Here is a 26778-nt window from a genome sequence, read left to right as displayed (position 1 = left end):
CCATGTACCAGCTGCAAGAGAATTTCCTCGAGATGATGCGGTGTAACTTTCTCAGAAACAGATTTCCTTGGATGAAGGAACTCTACTTTTATTGAGCCCGCCAACTGTGTGGAAGCAGGTCTACCCCGTGCACAGTTGCTCAAGAAACGCATTTCCAACCTTGGCTATAAACTGCTCTTTCCAGGGGCACCTGGATGGCTTAGTCAAGTAAGCATCGGACTCCTGATTTTGGCTCAGGTCATGATCTCCCGGTTCATGGGTTTGAGCCCTGCCCTGGGGCTCCGCACTAACAGTGGGGAGCCTGCTTGGGATTCTCTCTCTGCCCCTCCCCTGCTTGTGTTCTCTCTCAAAATAAATAAATAAATAAATAAACAAACAAACAAACAAAACAAGCATTGTGTGTGTGTGTGTGATATTCAACTGCTCTTTCCTTAGAAACTTGGGGATGCAAATTTTCACATGGAAAGAGAAGGGGTGGGTAGCAGACAGAGAGAGAGAAGGAGTTTATTTTATACATAGGTTAAGATGAATTTATAAAGAAACCTCATAATTTCTGATGTAATAATTCTATTTATCAAATGGTCACTTTATGGAATTAGCTCTAAGATATGATGGGGGGGGAATCAAAATGTTACTTCAAACATTCAGGCCCATATTTTTTCTGAATGATATTACGGCCAATTGATTTCATGTCACAGCCTAATGATTAATTGTGCAAATCAGATCGGATCTTATAGTCCCAATCCTTTTTGGAAACCGTGGTTAATCCTGATTTAAATATTAAAGCTTTGAGAATCCACTGTACCTATATTTTGCATCTTGCTTGTTTCCAATTTCCATGGCACTATCATCAGGAATGGCCTTCATATTAAAATGCCCCACATATATTCCTTCCAACAGGTGGCCACACCCTTCCTTAGGCACACGCTCCTTACCTTTGATTTGCCCTTACTGTAACAGGCCTTCTTGGTGACTTCATCACAGCCCCACTCCACAGCCTGTAGGAAACACCAAAACGACAGCACTTGGTATGGTTTTGACTGAAAAAACGGGAAAAAATAATAAGCCACCGGCACTGAGATAAGGAAATGTGGGCATAGCCAGTAAGAAGTTACACTAAATCCACGAAATTCACGCATAGGGGCTTATACCTAGCTTTGAAATCAAAGCCTTTGAAAGGACTGGTCCCCTAACCATTTGCATGTAAGCAGTAACAGTGTGATAGTTAGACCCATCACTGTAAGCAGGCAAGGAGTGGGTGTCACTTGAGTGAAACTGTCACTTGAGTGAAATCACAGGACAGATCCGCAGCATGTGGAAAAGCCCAGCCTCGAAACAAAATGATCCGAATACTCATTTGGACATTTGTGTTTTCTCTTAATAGTATGTCATTTATCAATATTCAAAGATAATGGAGCAAGGATGATTTTGCATATCCTTAGTCCCAAGATCCATATATAAATGATGAATAGTCAATAAAACAAACAGCTCAGGCAAAGAACCACTTCACCTGATGACAGTAATTTTCATACTGTTATCAGCTCTAACTAAACACTTAGAGCTGCAGCCCGTGGGCATTTTTTCCCAAACTTTCCACATCGAACTCACAGTGATCAGATTGATACGCCTACTTTCACACGGCTGCCGACTCACAAAGGGAACCTGTGATTAGTTGAGATAGTATACAGTGTTGATTTCACTGGAAGAAATGAAGCCTGCACACGTTAACCGTCTACATGCTGAGACTGTGAATCATTTCTTTGAACAGACTGAAGCATCTGAGTTGTTCATCTTTTGTCTTCCTGTCGGTTTGTGTTTCATCCTACTACGAGAGCTGGAATTTCCAGAGAATTTAGGATTTCTGAAGAACCCATTAAATCATTATCAGGGAAAAAAATTTACGCGAGGGACAATTTTTTGTTAGTGTGAACCAATGTGAGACAATATAGTAAACAAAGCCAAAAATAAGCTACTGTCCAATATTAGGAAGGAGAATAATGGCTTCAGTCTTCCTTCTAGAAAGGAGACATTTTTCAATTCTCCTAAACCTAGGAGAATAACAGAGTAATGGTAGCAGCATCATCTAGTATCGACTGTCCTCCAAAGAATGTTACATAACAGAGACTAAAGCACAAAACACTGCAACTTGTATAATTTATCTTTCTTGGCAAATATGAGTCCATAAGAAAAGTATTCTAAAGAGAACCCCCTCAGTGTCTTTCAAACAGAAACAATACTATAACTGTTTCCTCTTGTGTGGACTTAGAGATTTTTGTGGGTGTCAACATCTGATAAGAGAATTCGTTAATTCGTTCCCTGATTTCTTCCTGTTCATGATGTTTAAAGGCAGCAATAAAGTCACAGCTAGTCAGCATCTGATGCGAACAAATGACTTGAATTCCCTGCTAGGATGACAAATACTTCTGTGAAAAGAGAGGACACCTCCCGAGAAGAGATAAGGGTTTCCTGAGCACGTGCAGATCTAGTGTCCCCACGAGGCTCACCTAAAATAAGTGATTACTATTACTCTGAGTGGACCTTTCTCAGATCTCTTTACAAAACTGACTTTGTTGTTTGTATTGAAATAAAGATACCCATATGTCTGCCCTTTGGTCAACTCAAAACAGAATCAACACACTACAACATGCTCTTCAACAAAGCTGACCTTACTGCAACTTTGACTTCTTATCACCAAGGGGATTTAGTTATACAGTTACCAGGACAACCACACAATAAAAAGCTTTAGATAAAGAGGCACTCCTAGGGGCTCTTGTTATCTAGTGATTTTGTTGAAAGTTAAATAGTAATTTCCTTTTCAGTAAACCTAAGACCTATGAGGAGCATGGTTAGTCCGAGGGTTGCAAGGATATTTATCAAATGCCATCAAAATTGTTCCAATCCTTCTGCCGAAATGGCAAACAAATAGTTTCCCCTGTCTGCCTAGTGCCCGAGTAGCCTTTGCGTTTTCAAGATAAATACTGGCCAAGGACTGGAAGGGGAAAGTAATAGAAAAAAGAATGAGAGTTTTCAAAAATATGTCATGACTTTATCCAGTTTAGCAAGAAAGCGTACCTGCACCCACAAGCTGATTAGACCACTAGAAAATAGGATGAGTCTTACAGATTTTTCTGAAGACAGTTATTAAAAGTAGCAAAGTTACTTCCAAGGCATTTTCATTACAGTATAACCAGTGTTCCAATAATATTCAAATCCAGAATTAATTGAAGACCATGACTGTATAGCTTTTCTGTTGATTCGCTTCCTACCTGAACAGAGGACAGGAGAGAGAGACAGGATTTATGTTAGGAATGGACTGAGCTACCTCTTGTGAAGCTGGATAAGTATTACCGGATGTCACAGGACTTATCAAAGAATACAGTGGGAAAACATGTCTTTTCCGGATTGGTCTAAAATCGAATGTTCCCGATTAATCCCAAGTGTCTTTCTATCCCCTCACTGAACTAGAGGTTACCCATTTGACCACTTCACAGCTGGGGATGGTGGGGGGGGGGGTTGGTGGGAGGGGGGTGGCAGGGAACAAAAACAAACAACCAAAAAAACCCACCACTTTAATTAGAAAGAAATACAAGTATCAGTAGAATCCTCCTGGACCAGAGTGTACTTCTCGGAGTTACTCATTCTGTTTGAAATTAAATCATGTTTGAACCAAGTCATAACTTTCTTTTGTCCACAAGACTTGTTCTAATCAATTAAATTTCTTTTAATCAAGCCTTCTCACTCTATCCTCAAAGAAGATTCTTTGTTATTCTTTCACGCATCATCATTTTGGAACAAACCCCACTGCTGATTTGTGAAGCCATCTTTCCAGCTGACTTCCTTTTAAGACACTTTCCCCATCCACACGAACCTATCTTTATGGCAGTCAAAACAACTGTGAAGGCATTTAACATCCTATGTTTCAGATCTCCGTATAACACTCATGATCTTCTTTCTTGAGTCTGGGTTGTTTTTTGGTTTTTTTTTTTTTTTTTTTGTCTTCTTAAATCTAATTTTTATCATCTCTTGTCTTTTTCTATTGCACAATAGCCTCATAGAGAAAAAAATGTTAATTCTCTTTTCTGTTCTGCATTCAATCTTCATTATATTTTCTGGCAGCAGACAAGTACAGTAATATTGTGGTTACATGGATATCCACAGGCTATAGAGACTAGGCGAAGAGTGTGAGACATCCACATCTTAAAAGACACGAAGATTCCTGTTTGTGGAATGTTTTTTTGTCGTGTGTTGTTTTGTCTGTAAATACACACCGATAACATCTGTGCCATTCAGCCACTTACAGACTTGCTTTATGGGCACACGTTCAATGTCTCTTTCATGTGATACGTGGTTAGTGAGCTCCGATGGAAGAGAAACAGACATATGCAGGATATTTGCACACACCAGGTATTAGTTTATGATAAAATATAAGTGTCTTCCATCATCTGGACATCACTTGCCAAATGTGAGAACTCCACAGTGGTCATTTCCATTGTAACAACAGCCATGTTCATCTCAGGCCCAGGGATACCCCGGAGCTCTCAATATCATCAACTTTCAGGAAAGCCACAGTGCTACAGGCCGATGGAAAAGGAAACAGGTTTACAGAAAATCATTTAATATCTGCAGAAATCCTGGGGATGTAAGGAAACGCCACACGGCACATACCTCACCATGATGCACATACACACACTCAAGCTATGATAAACGGAGCTAGGATCTCAGGAGTAGATCCGATGTGGGAAAGAGAAAAGATTGGCTCTATGTACGTGTTACATACATATAAGTCCACAGTTCTCAGAAGTATATAAACAAAGCTGTGTATTATCACATTCCGCAGCGAGAGAAGTTAATTAGACAGGGACCAGCAAAGGCAGATACTTTTCATAAAAATGAAGAGAACAACATTCTAGGCAGATGGGCCACTACTCTTTCAGCAGATGGCTTTGCTAATTAGATACTGGCAAAAGATAACATTTAAAAAAACTAATTTAATTACACAGTGCCAAAAATTAACAACCACCTGAGGGCTTTACATACACATATATATATATATATATATATATATATACACACACACATACATATATATATATGTACATATACACAATTGCATTCATATTCTTATGTCATGGATTTCTGTGAAACGCTGGAGAATGTTAAATCGTGGTGGCAGCTATAAACACATTGCCAGGGAATGTGAGACCATATCCTTGTTCAAAACAGAAGCGAAACACAAATGAGTTGGAACTTGAAATAACTGTGACTTTTACGTAACTCGAATAAAGTGTTATAATCCAGTTATCCTTAAGCGCAGACATGCTCACTAATTACCTTTAGTGGCCACACATGACAGGTTTACAAGTAGCACTAGAGATCAAATGGTGTGCCTCGAAAGACACGAGGGGTACATAGTTTAGTCGCTCTGGAAGGATTTGCTCAATATCCCTCTGTCTTTACTGCTTAGTGTCTATTGTATGTACATTTGCTTTTAATGCTAATTTGCGGTGCACTTGCATTTACGTCCACAGCAAGTATAAGCGAGTCTATTTCATTCTTCCTGCTGACCTCCACATCAGAGAACTCTAAGGGGACATTAGTCCTATTATCCAACTGCTGGGTTTCCATCCTCGTGACACTGACATCATCCAAAATTAGAGAAACACGTTACTTTAGAAATCCCATAAAAACGTGTTAGTACTATTTTTAAAAACCTTATATCGAAGCCCAAGATTTTCTTCCACATAAGAATACCAAATCAAACTTACTGTGGTAATTGCACAGCGGAGTTCCCAACTTGTTAAATGCTCGCTGGGCCTTCTGATTTTCGCTGGATCTTTCTAAACTGAGGGCTGTTTTGTAATTGAGGAGACAGTATATTAGATTCCTAGGGCTTTTATAACACAGCACCGTGGCCTGGGTGGCTTAGCAACAGAAACTCACTCCCTCACAGTCCCTGAGGCTAGAAGTCTAAAATCAAAGTGACAGGAAGGGTCCTCCTTCTGGAGTCCCCAGGGGCCAGTCGGCTCCCTGCCCCTCTCACAGTCTCTGTCGGTGCCCGGTAGCCCTGGTGTTCCAGGCCTTGTGGAACCATCACGCCAGCCTCTGCCTCTGGTTGTCCAAATGCCCTCTTCCTATAAGGTGACTGTTCTTTGATTAAGGCCCACCCCACTCTAAGAAAACCTCATTTTAGCTAATTACATCTTGCAAAGACTCTACCTCCAAATAAGGTCACCTTCTGAAAATCTGGGTGGACATGAATTCTGGAAGGATATTATTCAACCTGGCACACAGAGTGTGATATGAAAGTAAGAGTCTGAGATTGACAATTAATAGTACACAAATAAGGGTCATTGATTTTCTGGAAATTAGCTGCCAAATCTTAGGCAAAATATTGATAATAATTTACAAAACTCTTGCATTGTGCTAACTATAGATCTGGGTGTTTTTATGCATTTTCTAAGTCTCTACAATTTTATGTGAGAGATAACATTACTAAACATTCTGGATGAGGACGTCAGCTATATAACTTTCCAAGGCCACAAAAATGGTGAGTGGGACATCAAGATTTGAACTTGGTAACTTGGATTGAAGTCTGTGCTCTCCCATCATCGAAGTTGTTAAAGTGACCCTCATTACTGATTGTCATGGTTCCTTTGCCCCACAATGTAGAGAAATGCACGTCTCAATCACAGAAATTTGCGCACATCTAAGTTCAGAGCTGTTGGTATTCAGTAAATATTAACTAATCATAAAAGATATTGATTCCTTTGTCATGAGGCTATGGATTTTTAAAGCTTCTGGACCTATTGATGGTCCTAGCATTGATCTTAAGTGGGCCATGATTCACTAATGAAACTCTAAGGTCAACAACTGCATGGCCAAAACAAGACATAAAAATCTTAGGTTGGTTTTGTAAAATTAAACATCTTGAATATGAGAACACAGTCTATTCTTGACGACAACAGCAATGTTGTACTTTTGAAAATGAATACTGAGGAGAGCGTGGGTGGCTCAGTCAGTTGAGCATCTGACTTTGGCTCAGGTCATGATCTCACGGTTCCTGAGTTCAAGCCCCACCTTGGGCTCTCCTCTGTCTCCCTCTCTCTATGCCCCTCCCGTACTTGTGCTCTCTCAAAAATAAAAATAAAACATTAGAAACAAATATTGAAATACTATCCTTCCTCTGCGATAGCCCTGCAAGGGTCCTTCATTCACCTAGAGTAAAAGTCAAAGCCATCTGGAACGTTCTGCCATATCCAGTCACTTATTTTCTATCTCATTTCCTAGTGCCCTCTACCCCACACTCTGCTATGGGAGACATGGGTTCCTTGGTGTGGTCCTCAGACAATGCACACATGTTCCACTTTCTGGAACACTCTTCTTCTAGATACCTACCTAGCTAATGCCTGTGACTCCTGCATATATTTGTTCAAGTACTATCATCCTACTGGGGCCTTTCTAACAATGTATTTAGTAAAACTGCAATCTGCCTCATGAATCCCCACTAGAAGGCAAGCCACATTTGGGCAAACATCTTGCCCTCTTGGTTTTGTGACCCTAGCACCTACAACAATGCCTCACATACGACAAGAACTCAATAGACACTTGCTGAATAAATCAATGCATATAGAATTCTCTGTGCCCACAGCCTTGGAAGTGGCTCTAGGGAACCCTCATAGGGCCCCCCATGTGGAATGGGCACGTGAGGCTTTGGAGTCCTTGAGTTGGTTGGGCGAGCCCACAATGCACTGCACTTCTGCCGCTAAAGCCTCTCAAGGATTCCCCGCCTAAGCACTTCACTTTGCCCTGACAGCAGGAAGAGGGCTATGAAGGAGGCTGCTCTGTAATGAAAAGCAGGAAGGACCAGAGCAGGATTTCTACACTTCTTTAGCAGGAGACTCATTTCTTTAAGTAAATCCTTAACAATAATCTCACTTTAAGTAAATTCTTATGCATGATCTCATATAAAAGACAGTAAAAGTGGCCTTTACCAAATTCATGTTATAAATGCCAGGATTACAGCATTAAATCATTAGTAAAATGTAAGAACAAATGACCACTGAGAGTCACAGCACTCGATATCCAATTATGTCCGTATTTTGTTTTGGTTTTCTCTTTTGAAATAATACTGACTTAGACACATTAAATAGTGATAAACAGGGCCACCTTTCAATGTCAGTTAACGTGGAGTATAACAAAAATAACAACTGTCACTTTATTCTATGTTCCCCAATAAACCAGGCAATCCAGGTAACATTATAATAAAAGTTAATTCATGGAGGGTTTCCAAAACCTTAACATTTTGTATATTATGGACACTGGTGTAAATGATTTTTAAACAATAGATTTAAAGCATAAGTAATGTACAAAATCCCTGAGCACCTCTAGAATCCTGGGGTTCCAGGAAGCATATCTGACATATTTGGTTTTAAGGCACCAGGTGCCTCTGATACCCAATTTAAATGCTGGGAATGGCCCAAGGAGGGAGAAAAACAAAGTAATAGAGGACAAGCTCTAAGAATCCTACCCCTGAACTTGGATGAGCCCCACTGAGATGATTTTGTGAAAAAAAAGTGATTAGGAATGAGTCCAATATCAAAGGACATTATAATACGTGGCATAATATTTTAAATTACGATAGTCAGACACTGAAGCATCAAACAATTATTATACTTCAAAAATGGTCCTATTAAAGTAGTTCCGGAAGGTAAGCCTGGCACAAGAAATTGCTCTGGGTTTCGAGAAAATTATTTTCATGGATCCAAGTGGGACTGGTTTGAGAAATGGCATACTGTGCAGTTTGTTAGCCTAACCATAGTGGGGAAAAAATCCAATTACCAGAGGAAGGACTATTTTTATATACAAATTTCCTAAAGTATTAGTATATAAGAAACTCAATTCAAAGTCAATCAAGCATGGGATAAGAATTGCCATTAGAGTAGACCGACTTCCCAAGGACTTGCCTAATTCAACAGCTCCCAATGTTTGTTGGGAAAAAAACTGTTGCTTCTAATGCTGTATTTTCTCTCTGTATTTTTTTTAAACATACATGATGTAGATGATGCCATTCAAGCATCACAGTATCTGTAATGTTCAACAGAAATCCTAATGTTCACTAGAAATTAGATACATCACACTCAAATTAAAATTAGATGTTATATCTGAAGTAACATTTATTCTGCGCCTGCAAAGAGGTGCCCCAAACAGAATGAGTTGATTATAGAAAATCATGAAAACCATCAGACCAAGCTAAGTTTGTTCAGACTAGTTGAAAACTTCTATGACAATGACATGAGGTGTTGCAAAATAAAAATAAAAATAAAATAAAATAAAATAAAATAAAATAATAAAATAAAATAAAATAAAATAAAATAAAATAAAATAAAATAAAAATAGAGAATGAGCAGTATATTGGCATGGGTCCTTTGTAAGATAAGGACCAACTTTAGGGACAAACTACTTGCTATAACGAAGGTTGTCCTGGAAATGTCTTTGCAAGGCTAACTTTGTAGCATGGCTTTGACCAAAGCATGCTTACACAGGGTACTTGCCGATTGGCACTCATATTCTAGAGCCATTGGGAAAAGTGAAGAGAGACAATTCTAGCCCAAATACAGGAATGAGTGCCCTGGCCATGTAATGAGATTTCGTTTGGAAATATAGTCAAAGGGTTCAAAGGGTTCAAAGGGAATGAATCTCACAAGCAATGTGAAATAGATGTAGAAAAAGACTCCAGCAATCACAGCATGAACACAAATGAAGATGCAGAGACACGGTAATTCTTATACACCTTAAATACCATTTGTGACTTTTGCGTATTAGATTTCTCTTGCTAGAACTGTAAGGTCACCAACATCTGGGTCAGCAGCTTTGGTCCCATTATTGTATATTCTGGCTGAAACCTAATGAAGACATTCTACATAAACTATCAGCTTAACAGCCAATATAGATTTAAATAGATGAGTGTTTGTTTTTAGTTTCCTATCAATTTTTTGTCTTTTTCTTCTGAAACTGGCTTCATGAAAACAAACAACACTTCATACCTGATTACTGTCCTCTGCAGTTCTGAGTTAGATTGTGTGCACGAGATTCACTGGAGTACACAGGAGGCCCAGGTTATACATGCTTCCTGGGGAATTATTTCAGAGCCACTGATATAAACCACTCAGAATTTATTTATTATTCACATCGTAAATGCTCGTTTCCTGAGATGCAGCCTACCACTACCAAGACTGACGTTATTTCCAGGTTCACAACATATCGATCTATTCACCAAATCTCAGGGTATATTGAGAACCCTTTTTATGAGCCTTACTCAGCATTTCCATAAATTTTTGTTTGCAGCTGAAAAAAATGAACACTAAAATTTGTTTTCTAGTGTGCATTTGGGCAGTTACTTCTCTTTCTTATTTTAAATAAAACGTGATACAGGACGATATACTTCTGTTCAAGAAACATTATTTATAATGTGACTGCAATGTTAAAGGATACTTTGATGAGCATTATTGATATATTCATTTCCTAGTTCCTATTTAACATTCTCATAATTTTATGAATATCTGCAGGAGCGTATGAAATCGAACAATTTAGAGTTAAACTGACCTTTGTGAGTTTGCCATTTGCTTCCTCAAACATTTGTCTCTCTTCTCTAGTATCATCACTTTACTTACCAGTGGAAAGTCCTAAAATGTTATCATAACTATTACTAAAATCTTAGATGAGAAGGAGCTCCATCCAGTAAACGAGTCCCGAAATGTTTCCAGTATGAGAATAAGAGCATGTGGTTTTGGGTTTTTTTGTTTTGTTTTGTTTTGTTTTGTTTTTTGATATATGTAATGTCTCCGATATTTTATTTAAGAATGAAAATTTGGGGGTACAACTTTACAACAGATTGCGGTGAGCATCACTTATGCCCCCCTCCATTTGGTCCCTTCTCAGTAGGGTTTTTGCTATCCTACTAGGCAGAGCAGGTAATTAATTGCCACATGTTGTAACTTTACCCAACTTCCTGTGAAGGGATTGGGCTTTATGGCTCCAGGAGTATCCAGAAACACACATTTGCATGAGGTAGGAGGCGACATTGTGGCGCACTGAATGGTGGCCCCACAAAAGATAGCCTATTCCCTAGAACCTATGAATATTGCCTTATATGGGAAAAAAAAAAGGACTTTGCAGTGGGATTGCATTAAGAATCTCGAGATCGGGAAATTATCCTGGATTATTCGAAGGGCTCCTAAATGCAACAAAGTGTACCCTGCCGAAGGAGGCAGAGGAGGACCTGACGTGCCCAGAGATGGCAATGTGACCCCGAGGCAGATTGCAGTGACACGGCCACAAGTCAAGGAAGGCCAGCAGCCACCAGAATCTAGAAGAGGCAAAGAAGAGATTCTCCCCTAGAAGCGCAGCCTACGAGACACCTTGATCTTCCAGAATAATCATTTTGGACTCCCGGCCTCTAGGACTATGACAGAATAAATTTCTGTTGCTTTAAGTCACCAAGTTTGTGTTCATTTGTCCCAGCAGTGATACAAAATGAATATAGGCATATGTATACATGAACCATACGTATGCACACACACACACACACCCCTCCAGACAAATGATTGTAATGTCATCATATGGATAAATTCCCCTCCATGTTTCTGCCCAATATTGGATTCGGTCCCTGTAAATATGAAAGATGTAGTCCCTGATATCAAGGAGCTGTTGAGGGGTGCATGCTGTAGTCTGGGGAGCAGTGAAGGGGAACACCTGGCCCAGATATGGGGAGGGATGAATCAAGGGAAGTTCCCAAGGCAGCAGAGCTTGAGCTGGATTGTGAAGGGACTGACCCCTGAGTGAGTAGATGGAAGAGGGGGTGTTCGGGAAAAACAGGTGAAGCAGCCAGTTCAGAGCCTGGAATGATAAGAAAGTGTATGTGTGGGAGGAACTAAAAGTCACTAAGGTAGGGACTGGAGAGGGATGTGGGTTTACAGGCTGGCATGCAGCTCAAGACGGGACTCCCGATCCATGCCGAGTTCAGAGATTTTCATGAGCCAGGAAAAGTCATGGGTAAGTTGGTAAGATGCCAGCATGGTGAGATGAGTAACTGAGAAAGACTTCTGGGGTGTGCTAAGGCCTGGGATGGAGAGCAGTGGGTGAACAGGAGATTGGTTTAGAGGCTGCTGCAGGCAACCGGCAGGCAGATGGTGACAGGCTGAGATAAGTAGGGACAACCGGATGACCACAGATGGAACGGGTTCAGCAGAACTCTCCTGCTGAAAAAGTAGATGCTGCGATGAGGGGAGATGCCACATACCTGACTTGACAACTGGGTGGACATCAGTGGCCCAAGTTTGTCTAATTTCTAACGGGAAACTCATTCCCACCCTTTGGGAATGGACTTTGGTTGGACAGAGCTCCATGCGTGATTCTGGAAGGCCTTCTTTCCACCCCCATAAGTAGCTCTAATCTTACAAAAATAAAACTACCTTTACAACGCTGGTTGAAGAAAAACATAACAGGATAATAAACCTATTTCCAAAATAGCAAAGTAGTTGACAAAAAAAAAAAAAAATCGTGGAATATTTAGACCACCACATTTTTGAACCAAATACACTTTTAGTTCATTGGTAATATCTTCTGGTTTTTCAAAAGTAACTGAAAAAAAAAAAAAAACAATCAACCAAGCAAACCATATTCATTACAGGAAAGATACTGCTAACAGTATAGGGATTCATACTAGTCTCGCACAGGAACTTTGCTTTTAAAGTCATATGAGCATGACTTATTTGCTTGGGATTCTGTGTCCTAAATCAAACAAATGAGATTAAGTAGAAGATATATGGTACAAACGGAAATGAAAAATGACGGGAAACTTATAAACCTTGACTTACAGGACATTTAGCAAAGCTAAAGAAGTTGAAATTTGTAACTGGAAGAATACTAGAAAACACAAGCATACAAGAAAAACAGAAAACAAGAAAAATTAAGCTTTCATATCAGTTAGGCTTAGATTTTCACCTATGTGAAAAATCCAGGAAGAAGTACGCTATTAAAAAGCTAATATTTATTCTGCCTCCAAACCAACCAAATTCCAGAATTAATGCTTGAGTTTCAGGTATACTTGGGTCTCAATTATAATTCTCAATACCCACAGAGGAAATTTAATGCCATTTTTAGGGAATACTTTGGGTCTATGATATGTCAAGTGTTGACTCTGAATGAATTCACCACTGCCCACCTCTTGGGTCAACATAGTGAGTTCAAGGAGACTGAACAGATAAACCTGTAATGCAGAAAGCTCTCACTCAATCTGGAGTTGACACAATGGTCCAAGCATAACTGATACATAGAGGAGAAAGGGAACAGCAGAAACCAGAAATCAGAAAATGTGAGACAGTAAATACCCTAAAAGAATACCAGCAAGATACATTAGGGAAAATATCCCAGAGTTCCTGATGGGGATGTTGCCCAACGCTTTTCTGCCCAACACTACATCCATTACCTTCCCCATAACTACGAGAAACAGGCACTTGAATCAGGCTGACCCTATACAGCAGGTGGCAGAGAAAAGTGACTCACCAAATGTCACCAACCTATTAAATGGATGACACGGGATTTGAACTGGGGTCGTCTGGTTTCAGCATCCATGTGCTTTGACCCCATCTCTCAGTGAGTGGGGTGCCAGGACCTCCCAGACTCCTAATTCCTTCCTACCTCACCAGGGTCCTACTGAAAGAGTGAGTTGGCTTGCTTTGAACTTGTCAGAGGAAATAAAATACGTTGTTTTTCTTTCCAATAAATGGGAAAAGATCTTTGGTGGGGAAACGAGAAATAAAATGGTTTGTTTGGACAGATGATGTCTCTTCACTTGGTCACTACTGAGATTGTGACAAAACCATTAAGGTTTCAGTGTGAATTCCATATGTACTCATTCGCTTGGATGTGTTGGTTGGCGAACTTCTTCCACGAGCCCGAGTTCTGAAAGGGCACAGAAAACACAAAAGTAGATGTACCTGAGAATAGCCCAGGACTCTGCAAGTCTGTGTAATTACCTAAACCCACGTGAAATTATATCAAAGGCAAGACAGGTGCACCCGGGTGGCTTAGTCAGTTAAGCGTCTGACTTTTGATTGCAGCTCAAGTCATGATCTCATGGTTCATGGGTTCCAGCCCCACATTGGGCTCCATGCTAACAGTGTGGAGCCTGCTTGGGATTCTCTCTCTCTCCCTTACTCTCTGCCCCTCCCCTGTTCATGTGTGTTCTCTCTTTCTCTCTCTCAAAATAAATGAATAAACTTAAAAAAAAAAAAAAAGGCAAGACTAAGAGCATTTGTGAGTGGACAAGTGTGGATACAGCCCCATCTTCCAGCACATTACATTGGGGTAAAGATTATTAAACTACATACAGGTAGTTTATTAACACACTGGGTTATATTCCCAAAGTGAGTTTCTATGTTGGATTTGGGAAAATGAAAAAAACACTATCCCGCGGAGATACCATTGAAGTTGATAAGCACCGAGGTCAACAGAGTCCAGTGTCCTGGATATGAGATAAAAGACCCAAGCATTATGCAGGCACAGCTAAGAAAACACACTGGAATTTCCAATCTGAGATTCTAAGACTCTATGTCCCTCCCATTCAAGTGAAAGGCTAATCCTTACCTCCCCATGGGCAACATGGAGGCCAACCCCTTCCTCTCACAGCACAGAGCAGAAGAACTCTAAGAAGGTTTGACAGACCATTGAAGGGACACTACCAGGGCCAGGGAAGACAAGGACAGGAATGATGGCACCTATAACACTCTTGAGTTCATACCCTTGTGGGGAACTAGCCCATCTTTTCTCCCAGTCTCAATTTCTCAACCCCAAACAATGTAAGGATTCCCATCGCTGTTGTCTTACTGGAGGATCCAGCCTTTGGGAGTCTCCCTAAATGGTCTCAAAGCTGAGATTATTTAGTAGTTCACTATTAAATGGTGAAACCTAACATTCCTCCCAAAGTCATCACATAGGCTCTACAGAAGCACTGTGCTTTCACTGTAGTATTTTCTAGGACAGTCATACCCTAAGACCTCTAATACCTCTGAAATAAATCATGCTAACAGAGTTATCCTCACTTCCTAAGGCCTAGAGGTCTGATTATGCTGAATATTAAGAGAAGTAGATTTTTCTTCTTTGTTTCTCCAAATAAGATAACTTTCCCCCATGTACATCTAGATGCGCTCTCAAGGGCAACTGATTTAATGGACTATGATGATGGATAATTAGTCTCTTAATTATTTTCTTAGGATTGTTGTAGCTGTGAAAATCAAGCCACAAACACATACATCCAAATAGCAATTAAACAATATTTAATTGCTTTTTAATTTAGAAATGATTTCTGGTTTTGAGAACTATCTCTGTTCCAGTGTCTTCAATCATTTTCTTTGTATACTCAAAGACCTTATCGGTCTATTTATAACTACGTTGATTGGCTTACCTTCTATGGTATTTTGACAAATGTCATTCATAATTAGCTAGATTTGTGTTCATGCTAATACACAATCTGGGTGATTCGACCAACACATGATGCTTAATTACCCAATTTTAATTGAATCTTAAAAAATGGATGCAGCAAGTTCAAATGTGATCTACAAAATCTCAGAATCTCACCTTTTTTAGGCACCAGACTCTGGGCATTTCCAAAAGATTTCATCCCTAGGCCATCTCTGCCAATCTTTGCTTTTCCTTTAAATAAGAAGGAGTCTCAGGGAAAAGAAACTTTTAGCTTACAGAGTAACTTCTATATTCCCTTCACACCAGGGATCAACAAAAGTGTTATTGCATAATAATCCTAAGAGGACAAAGTAAAGTTTCTCCTCTGATGCCTGAAAACACGAAGGACGGTCATTGAAGCCTGTGTTTAATACTAATAAACTCACAATATACGAAATATGGGTAGAAACCCTACGTCATCCATATGTAATCATTTTTATCGGTTCCATGTCAAGGAAACACCCAAACCCAGGCGATGTTCATTATCCAGTTGATTTCTCTGTAATCCATCTTAACTTGTAAGTATACTCAACTAATCTTTACTGAGCACCTATTATAGGACAGAATTGGAGTTACAGTACGATCCTTTCTAAAGCCTCCTGCACTTTAGAAATTCTCGGCCTGACAAAAGTGAGAGAAAAGGGAGTAATTGGAACACAACTCGGGAAGTAAACGTACATGGTGTGAGAACACCGAGAAGGGAACACACCAGGTGACGAAGATGGGGAGTCACAGAAGGACACAGCCAAGCTGCCACGTGAGCAAAGGGGCACAGAGACTGGAGATTGTCCTGGCAGCTGCAAGGGGCACGTGCTTGCTAGACACGGGTAACTGCACGTGCAAGGTCTGTTAGGAGTGAAAAGCCATCTCGTGTTCACGGATCTGGGAGAGATGTGTGTGCGGAAGCCGGCGAGGAGCGGTGGGGGTCAGAGGGCTTCGAAGCTGGAAAGGGGGACAGGGACATCCTGTCCTGTCTCTTATATGAAGAGAAGCCTCTTATATGATGCCGTTTGAAAATAGGATGTTTTGCATTTAAGCCTTTTAAGCCCTAAGATGACATAGTACATTAAGACACAGCCACAGTTAGGGGCAGGAGAAACTGAGGCACAGGGCATTACAAATGACGGCCCGAGGTCGGCAAGCAGGTGCAGGATCGAAGACGGAACCGCGATCAGATACACAGTTTGAGACGCTCCATTCAGACGGTGCTGGTGCGATGGAGAAGTATTCCACCATCCAGGAAAGGAGCTGGGTTGGGGGTAAAGACAACGCACGCTTTCTCGTGACACTCATTTCATCTTTGCTTGGAAACAAAGGGCGTGCAGTGACCTAAGGGTGGCTCACATGTGTCGTTTTGGCTTTTGTTTTGCGCTTTTTGGGGAAGGGAATCAAACCAGAAGTCACAATAGCTCAATGATAAGCCTGCATTCCCCAAAGCTGGTTAACAGGCAGGGGCTGTGCCCAGGTGCCGGCTGTATTACAAGTATCACAAAGCGTACTCCAAACCCTTCGGTGAAACGCCCTTGTTCAGGGGGAGGCATGATTTGCTCTAACACACAGACACGTGGCTTGAGCCCCGTGACACTGAGGTCAAGGAAATTCAGCAGTGAACCACAAAGTGCCATGTCCATCGTAACCCTAGAGTCAACACCTGGCCTCAAAGAGGTTTCAATATGGCAGCAAAGCCAGAGAAGGACTCCTTCACCCGGTAAGAAACAGAAAAAACCCTGCATTACCTCCTCACTGCAGCCTGTACTGAATACCTTCAAACCGCCCTATGGATGAACGTCAGAACGCCTTTTCCTTTCAATAGGATACACGAAGCACGTACTAGCACACTGGAGAAACAGCCACAAAACTATTCTAAGGGGGCAAAGCAAAGCCCAGCACGCCCGGCAAACAGACTATATATTTCATAGACACATATGTATATATAATTTCATATAAACACTCGTATATGTAATCTTTTCTCAGACCAAATTAAATTTCACTGACAGCCCATCAAATGAAGTAACAGGTTCTGTGTTATACCTGAAAATGTCCATCAACACGGTCAGCTCCAAAACAAAACATGTGGTTTATATTAGAGACCGGGACTCCGCATGACTCTAAAAAATTAATTGTAATTTCTCCTTGCGGCACAGGAGGCCAGTGAATAGTGTTTAGGATAAATGAAGCTCTCTAGCCCTTCCTTCCGCCACGTTACCTGTAAGGCATTCAAGCACGAGAACCATCGGCATTGCATCCTGTGGCTGGCCATGACTTCCAGATGGTTCCCAGGGGCAACTTCAAGGGCCATGAATGGGATGTGTCGGCAAGGTTCACAAGTAGGGAATACACGAGGGTGAGCGGGGGGGGGGGGGGGGGGGGGCCTCTGGAAAGCTCTGCACACAGCGGCAGAGGCCCCCAGGAGGCAGACAGGTAGAGCCAATGGGCAGGGTGGTCATGGAGCCATCTCTGTGCCCAATGACCAGCTGCTGGCATTCGGAACAAAACCAAGAGGCCTGCATTTATTGGATGCTCATTCAGGCTGAATACTGAAAGATGCTTGAGGAGGAACACTGCGGAGAAGAGTTGTCAGATGTCAGGTCGCTAAAATAAAATAGAAATATTCACGCTCCTTTGGAAGGAATCTCCACAGAAGTTACAAGTCTCACCCCCTTCTCTTCAACTGGGTTCTCGAGTGCTAGCTCCAGGCAGAACTCTACACATTCATATCCGTTCTTCAATTAGAAGGCTCGGCGAAGCGAAATTCTACTCTGCAATAAAAATCTTGGCTATTGGATTAAAAACGTACTGATCAAATGTACTGAGTCTCGGGGACGGTGCCTGCTTACCTAATGAAGACAGATAGGCAGGCAGGTAGGTTGCTGATCAAGGAGATGGGGAGACAGCGGGTCTGGCTGTCCGTCGGTCTTCTCCCCTCGCAGGCTCAAAGGCAACGTCGCAGGGTCCCTCTCTCCCGGTTCGTAAAGACAGTGCAAGTCCTGCTTCAGCCACCCTTGCGTTTACCTGGGGGCTCAGAGACCTGGGCAGAATCCTGGCTACGTGGTTTCATTGAGTCTCTCTATTTCTCTCTCCCCCATCATTCCTCATTGCTTGATGGATATAATAAACAGTAACAGCCCCAAGGGCCGTGTGAGCAACAAGGAGAATTTGTAAATGGCACCAAATATACAGTCTGCACACAGTAAGCCTGCAGAATTGTTAACCGTTTATTGATTTTATTTTTTAAAACTCCCTTGTTAATCCCATCCTCGTCCTCCAGGTATGTGTATTTAGCTTGGAAACAGGGCTACAATGGAAGGGAGACAGGCAAACAGCTACTGGGCAAAAGTTTGCTTTTAATACTCCTGGAAGGTTCATAATAACAAATGTTTCCACGTGTGTTGGCAGGATTTTTTTTTTTTTTTTTTTGCTCTAAGGGAGATTTGAAAATAAAATTTCATATAAATGTCTAAGGAATTCCAAATGTTTAGAAAAGCTGAATCCATTCATTCAGGAAAAAGAAAGATACAGATGTCTGCCAAAAAAAGAAAGAAAGAAAGAAAGAAAGAAAGAAAGAAAGAAAGAAAGAAAGAAAGAAAGAAAGAAAGAAAAGAAAGGAAAGGAAAAAAAACCCTAAAAACAAAACCTACAAAATCTGTTCAGAATGTTAAGTTGATGATTGCGATATTTGGAAAAAGCTGGAGCAAAGAGTTCTGTGCATGAAGAAATTGTTGAGAATTTGTTATCAATGTGTGATTTCCTGAGAAAACATACTTGGTCTTTGTTCCCTCCCGCACTCCCAGTTCTGGACACAGAGCCCTGAAAACTCTTGGAATTTCGGGAGTGATAGGAACACACTTCTGATAGGAACGTGCTTGGTTATTCGTAAGGAGGTCCTTTCAACCACACCTAAGTTTATGCTCATGACGTGACTGCTGGCAGGGGCCCAAGGATAGCTTCAGGATGGCGGCTGCCTCTCCAGAAAAGCAATCGCCAATGGGGATCAGGGGGTTGGAACTGACAACCCCACCCGTGAACTTCCAGGAGGGGGAAGAAGGCTGAAAATGGAGTTCACTCATCAATAACCATGATCGGATTAATCGTGGTGATGTAATGAAACCCCCATAAATGTATTCCATGATGAGGGTCAGATAGCTTCTGGGTTGATAAACACCTCGAGGTGCCAGGAGGGTAACTGGACCTATCATGCACCACAACCCGCATTACTTTGTCCCATGCATCTCTTTCACTTGGATGTCCCTGACTCACATCTTTTATAATACACGGGCGAATTTAAGTCAAGTGTTCTCCTGAGTGATATGAGCCATTTCTAGCAAATTATCGAGCCCAAGGAGGGGGTGGAGGGCAGCCGTGATTTAGAGCAGGTTGGTCAGAAGTGCAGGTGACAATCTGGCCTTGTGCCTGGCATCTGAAGTGAAGATCAGGATTGGGGGACTGAGTTCTTAATCTGTGGGGTTTGAGGAATTCCGGGAAGCTAATGTCAGAATAAACTGAATTTTAGGACACCCAGCTGGTGTCCAGGGAGGTGGAGAATTAGTTGGTGTGGGGAAAACCCCCACGGATGTCAGAAGTGTTATAAGTAGAAACAGATCTGATGATAAAGGAATAAAACACTCCCTCCTCTTCCTATCTGTCCTGCCAGGGCCCCCAGAGCCATCAGGACATTTGAATACAGCCATTAACCTTTTTCTAGGACTTGAATTTAAGTTCTTGCAAAACAAAAGAAAACATGGTCTTTAATGGCTGTGACGCATACTAGTTCTTCATCATGGGATCACCTGGTAAAAATCCAACTATTCTCATTGATCACACGGGGATTGATAACCACCTGAGCTGCTCTAAAAGATGTCCGTCCAGGCCCACGTTGCCCCACTCACTTGGGTATTTCTCTACATGCCTCCTTGCAGAAAGGGGCCGCAAGTGCTAGGACTTCTCTTCTCTCACACACACCCTCGCCTCATCTCTCCCCACCTCCCCTGCACAGACTGGTGAGAAGAATTTAGCTTGTGAATCTACTTTGGTTGTTGCCTTTAAACTGATTGGAAGATTAGAAACTCTCAAATGGTGGCTAGGTGCCGAGCATCTTTTTAGGAAATACGGACTCATCATGCAAGATGCAAACACACACAAGCCCAAATCTGTTTGGGGGAATTATGTCAGAAGAATGGACAAAAACAAAACACATACCATCAAAACCGATCATTTCGGTTTCCATTTACATCTATTAGTTCCTATGTAAAAGTATCTCTTATTTGCCCACACATGTCTGTAAGCCAAGAGGGATATGGCTTGTACAGCGTGAAGACAGATGACAGATAGAAATGGGAGCAGGGAAGGAGGGGAGGAAGAAAGGGAACAAAGGCCAGGAAGGAGAGAGCAGATGGGCACACTGAAGGCAGGAGGGGAGGCAGTGATGAACAGAAGTCGGAAAACCAACCACCCAGCCTCCAAGTGAAGGACACGTTGTGTTCTAATAATGCTCCAAGCAAATCCCAGAGCAGCCAAGCATCTGAAGTTAAAATATGGCCAAACATTCAGGGAACCACTTTCCAGGAAAATGAATTCAATTTGGGGTCAAATGAATCGGTGGAAAAGAGCACAGCCTATCGTTCTCAGCTTTGAGAGTCTAGGCTGGTCTGAAGCGTGACACCCTCGTGCTCACACTCCCTCTGAGCTCACCTGCGGGTATTGGCCGGCTGTTCCCCCAGTGGACCCTGGAGACCAAGGATGGGAAACACAACAGGAAGCGGAGCTCTAGGTTTATCATTTTGTATATCCCTGGTGGAGGACAAAGAAAGCTATCTTCTGCTTCATAATGCGGATAGCTTGTTAATGACAGTGACAGCAAAGAACAGCTCCGCGAGGAGATGTCATGTGTGACCGGTTAGGTGGGGGGAGCTGGAGGAAGGGACGGTGGCAGGTGGCCAAGAATCAAGTATCTCCACCTACCCAGTAACTTATCCCTTATGTTGAGCCATAAGGTGACCCCCAAAAGCCACCCCCAAAAGGTGAACAAAGATGGTCTTTGATCTGAAATTCCTTCTATCTTACTCTCGGGATTTTTCACTGCAATGTATATGCACTTTAATATTTAGGAGTAGAAACGTGGGGAAAGTATTAATATGGGAGCTGAGTGACTGAAACAATAAGCAACTGGCCCACTGGGATTACAAATGAGTGTATGTGTTCTTTCTCTCTCTCTCTCTCTCTCTCTCTCTCTCTCTCTCTCTCTCTCTTTCTCTCTCTTTCCTCTTTTTTTTTTTCTTTTTTCCTTTTCAGGCATGGTGGTGTAAGGTCTAAAATTAAAGCCTATGATTTTATGCTGCCTGGATACCTGGGGACCTGGGAGGGTCTCAAATGGTCAAACTGCTGGTTCCCCTCCCTGATGTGTTACCAAGGCTAAGGCCCCCTAGAAAAACGACCCTCCTTGTCACAAGACAAGGCACTGTCCCTGCTCCCCCAGCGCTGTCAGCCCCTGCAATTATTCAAGCAAGCCCAGCATGTCATGCTGTGGGGATCAGGGGACCAACCTGTTGATACTAGAAAGACCGAACCCTCTGCCCAGTTCTTTGCTCTGAACCCCGTCTGGCCCTGCACGGCACGCAGTGTCCCCCTACACTGGGCTTTGAGACAAATGAACTGCTGTCATCCTGACTGTCCAGTGCCCAGTGCCCTGTGTCCCCACAATCCCGAGGCAGTGAGGCAGAGGACTTCCTCCTTCACCACGTAGGTGGACAGAAGGCAATTAAAATAGTCATCACCTCCTGGGTTATGTTAAACTAAATTCAAGTAAGCTGCCCCCTCAGCTTCCTTCCAGGCCCTCCCGGGACTGGTGTCTACCCACACTGAACGTCTGGGCTCCAGACACAGGAGCAGCACACGCTAGCCAGCTCCACACCCCGCACCCGCTCGGAATGTCCGGCACTCAGCTGGCATGCCGTGTTCTCGTGTCGAGGGCCTGGCATCTGAAAAATGCCGTTGGGGCGAAAGGCGGTGTTTTGCGGAGGAAGACCAAAGAGGAATTGCTAAGTGTTAACATTCCTGGCCCCACAACACCCTCTCCTTCCAAGCCTCTCCCACATCTTCGCCCACCACCACACAAAACAAAATCCATTTGTCTCACATTTCCCAACCTGCTCTGGAACAAAGAACATCAGTGCTCCTTCCACACTGCGTGCCTTCCAAATGCTGCTCTGTGTCTGCCCAGAGGGCGTTTTAGGATAACCGGGATGGCATAAGTCTTCGAATACAGGTTGATGTTTCCAAGGAGAAAACATTCTTGTCCACGGTTTTGTGTTTCATTTTGATGTTTCAGATAACATGACACGTCGGTCAGCCAGGGCACGTTCAAAGCACAAGAGTGTTTCTGTACTTTCCAGGTATCCCATAAATAGAATCCACTGGCAAACTTCCACTCGTAAATACTATTAATAAAGGAGATGAAGAGAAACCTGATTTGGGGGGGCATCCTGTTATGTGTGACAACCTCTAGAAGGCTATGATTCCCTAAACGACTGTTTCACATTTACGGTCTCTGTCAATATAATGACGTAATGCTTGGTTAAATAAGCCGTTGTTGTTTAGTGTAATTTTTGGCTGCAGTGGAAACTTTTATCAGGTCCCTTGAGGTTACACTAGAAAAAACATATTTTATCTTTTAAAACAACCTCTCCCTGTCCCTATGAGAAAGAATGGGGGAAGATTATAGCAATAGGATGATTGGAACCATTCTCTTTGGACGGGAGGACACAAGCATGGTGAAATTAAGAATATCCTGATTTCTCCAAAGTAATGAAGAGAATTTGACCTAGCCCAGAATGTCCACCAAATTCTAGCCTCCTCTGGAAAGATCATGTACATCTCATCATCATACCCCCAGTAATATGGCTGAACAAATTAATACGAATACAACCGCATTAATACAATATTCACATAGATGTTTGGTGAAGCTCTGGACATTGGAACAGTAAATTTAAACACTCCCAAGCATCCAACAGACTGCAAAATAAAGAAAAGAGACTTCAATTATGGCCCCTTATGTAATTCTCAGAAAACTTCTTAAAAACCCCATTTTGGGGCGCCTGGGTGGCGCAGTCGGTTAAGCGTCCGACTTCAGCCAGGTCACGATCTCGCGGTCCGTGAGTTCGAGCCCCGCGTCAGGCTCTGGGCTGATGGCTCAGAGCCTGGAGCCTGTTTCTGATTCTGTGTCTCCCTCTCTCTCTGCCCCTCCCCCGTTCATGCTCTGTCTCTCTGTCCCAAAAATAAATAAACGTTGAAAAAAAAATTAAAAAAAAAACCCATTTTACAGATTAGGAGCCTCGGGTGCAGACAGAAGGTGAATGCCTCATTGAGTTGTACCCAGCTAGAAAGTGGCAGAATCAGGATGGAGTCCCAAGTTGCTGGCTCAAAACACTGGGATCTGTCCCTGGACCTACATGTTTCAACTACAAATAGCGGATGAAGCTCTGATCTGGCTTTCATACTCAGAAAAGATTCGATTCTTATTTCATACAAACAAAGGGTGAACTGAGAATCCAACCACACCTCACAGGGGCTCTTTGGTTTGGAGAGACCCACGTGACACCAAATCTCACCTAAACACCCTCTATCTGCCAGAGCTGTGGCTCTGTCTGCTTGATAAACCTGGTTGGTGGAAAACACCAATTTTGGGCACCATCCATGGAGTCTTTGGCCCACTTGAGTGTAGGAAGTTCTTTCTTAAACTGAGCTAACATCTATCATCCCACAGCTTTTACCTGTTAGTTCTGGTTCTATGCCTTGGAGACACCAAGATAAATCCTTTGCCTTCTTCCACATTGTTGTACCTTTCTTGATTATGAACCCCTAAATTGTCCCCCTGGGTCTTCCCCCCTCTAGACCAATGTATCCAAGTTCCTCATCTTGTGTCTCAGACAATATGGCATCTGATTGTTCCAACTAGTCTGGCCTCTTTCCTCTTCTTTATGATTGCCTGTAACTCAAAAGTACAGAATTCAACTTAAATACTGAAAGACGATATAGGACCTGTTTTCTGAGATCTCCTTCATTATCATCTGGGGCTGGGACAGGCATGGGGAAAGTGGATAAGGGAACAGAAACAAGATTTGCAAAAAGATTGGCACCTTTTTTAACTGACTGCTGAATACGTAGAGTTTGGTAGAATTTTCTTTACCCTTGTCTATATCTGCAGTGTTCCACAATAAAAATTTATTTTAAAGTGTAGTTTCCAAAAACACGTATAATACTTGGGACATGATAGGGTTGATTAGAAAAAGGCTAAAGCATCACATTCGGTACCATGATATTGCACACTTATCTAATGAAAAATGATTACTTTTTTTAGAGCCACTGAAATCTCTTGCCTTGTGTTTTCTGAAACATCTCTGCTATTTCCCATTCTTGATTACCATAGTTGGCTTTTGTTGGTTTTTATTGCTGGTGGATTTCGCTTCAATTGTAGAGCTTATTGTTTTGCCCTTGGAAATATTATATTGGTAGATTTCATCTGTATAGAACCAATAGACGCTAAAACTGTCAATCAACTTATTCACTTGGGACTACCCACAAATATTTTTAGCATATCCTTTACATCGTACCCTGAATCATCGACAAAAAAATACTGAGACAGGCTGAGATTCAAAACCTAGAGAATGAACTTGCAAAACATTTCCTGTGTGTGGAGGATGTTCACGGTCAGCAATTCAGTCTGGAAGGATGACCCACAACAAACAGTGATGAGACCACCCACCTGTTCATTGAGAAAAACCCAGAAAACGGGGCTGTGGAAGCTGCTCTCAGGGGAGGAAACAGAAAGTTTATTTTTGCATGCTTTTTTTTTTTTTTTCTTGCAATCAAGTTTGGAATTTACTGGTAATGTGATGACATTGATACGGATGTAAAAGAAAAAAAACTGAACGATAATGGCATTAAAAATGCCACCTTAATAAACACTATTGTCCTGGAGCAGTGCGAGTTGATGTAGAGGTAAAACATATTGAATCCAGAAGTGAGAGAAAGAGATAATTGGATGTTAATAAAGAATTTATTTTCCTTCCGCTGTGACAAATTTCATTTACGTCGCACTTTATAAATAATCACCTTCAACACTTTAACAGATTGCTGCAATTTATCATGAATTTTTAAAACGCTACCTTGCATAGAGATAATTAATCAGCACCAACTGTTTGATTTGTAATTGCTTCATAATTTGGGGATAAATTATATTTATCTCTGTTTTAAACATCCTAATTTATTTTTGAAAGAGGTGTATTTCAATTTGTTTTAGAAATGATGACAGTTTCATGAAAAATAAGGCTAGAAGGAATACGACACTTGCATCATACCGTTATCTTCCGAGACTAAGTAAAAACACATCCCCCCCCCCCCACTCTGGGTTGTAAGATCAGGTCTTTAGACTATAGAAACTACCAGAAGTGCATCCCTTGGAGTCATCACAGAAGGCCATATGGGGAGAAGACAGTACTGTACTGACAGAGTAACTGTTGGTTGGAAAGCCGAGAGCCTCGTGCCTCTAATCTGTTATTGCACTGAGTCACCCAAAGTTCCCACCTGCAACAAATTACTCAGACTAGAATCCCAGCCTCAATCAGAGACAGCATGGTGGCAGATGGAGGACAGGGGGCTAGCCAAGTAGATAACATATAAACGAGGGTTTAATCCAGGGCACCTGGGTGGCTTAGTCGGTTAAACATCCGACTTGGGCTCAGGTCACGATCTCACTGTTCGTGGGTTCGAGCCCCGCATCAGGCTCTGGGCTGACAGCTCAGAGCCTGGAGCCTGTTTCGGATTCTTTGTCTCCTTCTCTCTCTCTCTCTCTCTCTCTCTCTCTCTGCCCCTCCCCTGCTCACGCTCTGTCTCTGTCTCAAAAATGAATAAACATTAAAAAAAAAACCACAAGAGTTTAATACTATCTGTTGTAGGCATGGAAGCAATAAAAATAGATATAAATGCCAGTAACAACCTCTTGTGTCCGAGCTGTGACTCTTACCCGATTCAGTAACAAGACACACGAGATGACTGGGGAATCCATAAAAGAACACAAATACAGTATTTGTGTTCTGGCTTTGCTGTTATTCGTTATGCAACCCTCAGCCAATGACCTAACCTGACTTAGTTTGCTCTTCTGGAAATATGGAAAAAAAATAATGCCCTAATTACCAAAAACTGGTGACATAAAGTTCCAAAGAGATAATACCGATGAAAATACTCTTGTTGGCACTAAAGTAGAAT

General features: G+C 41.9%; 1 protein-coding gene across 1 annotated transcript in view; it reads right to left on the bottom strand.

Annotated features, from left to right (window-relative positions):
- Positions 1 to 26778, bottom strand: part of SEMA5A (semaphorin 5A) — a 477201-nt gene that overhangs the window by 177531 nt on the left and 272892 nt on the right. Inside the window, exon 6 of the mRNA XM_030332665.1 lies at positions 936 to 998. Within this exon, the coding sequence (XP_030188525.1) occupies positions 936 to 998 (63 nt within the window). The remainder of the gene's footprint in view (positions 1 to 935; positions 999 to 26778) is intronic.

This window comes from Lynx canadensis, chromosome A1 (genome assembly GCF_007474595.2).
Source record: "Lynx canadensis isolate LIC74 chromosome A1, mLynCan4.pri.v2, whole genome shotgun sequence".
Lineage (NCBI taxonomy): Eukaryota > Metazoa > Chordata > Mammalia > Carnivora > Felidae > Lynx > Lynx canadensis.
The sequence above is the reverse complement of the archived record's forward strand: the minus strand, read 5'-3'. Positions and strand labels throughout refer to the sequence as shown.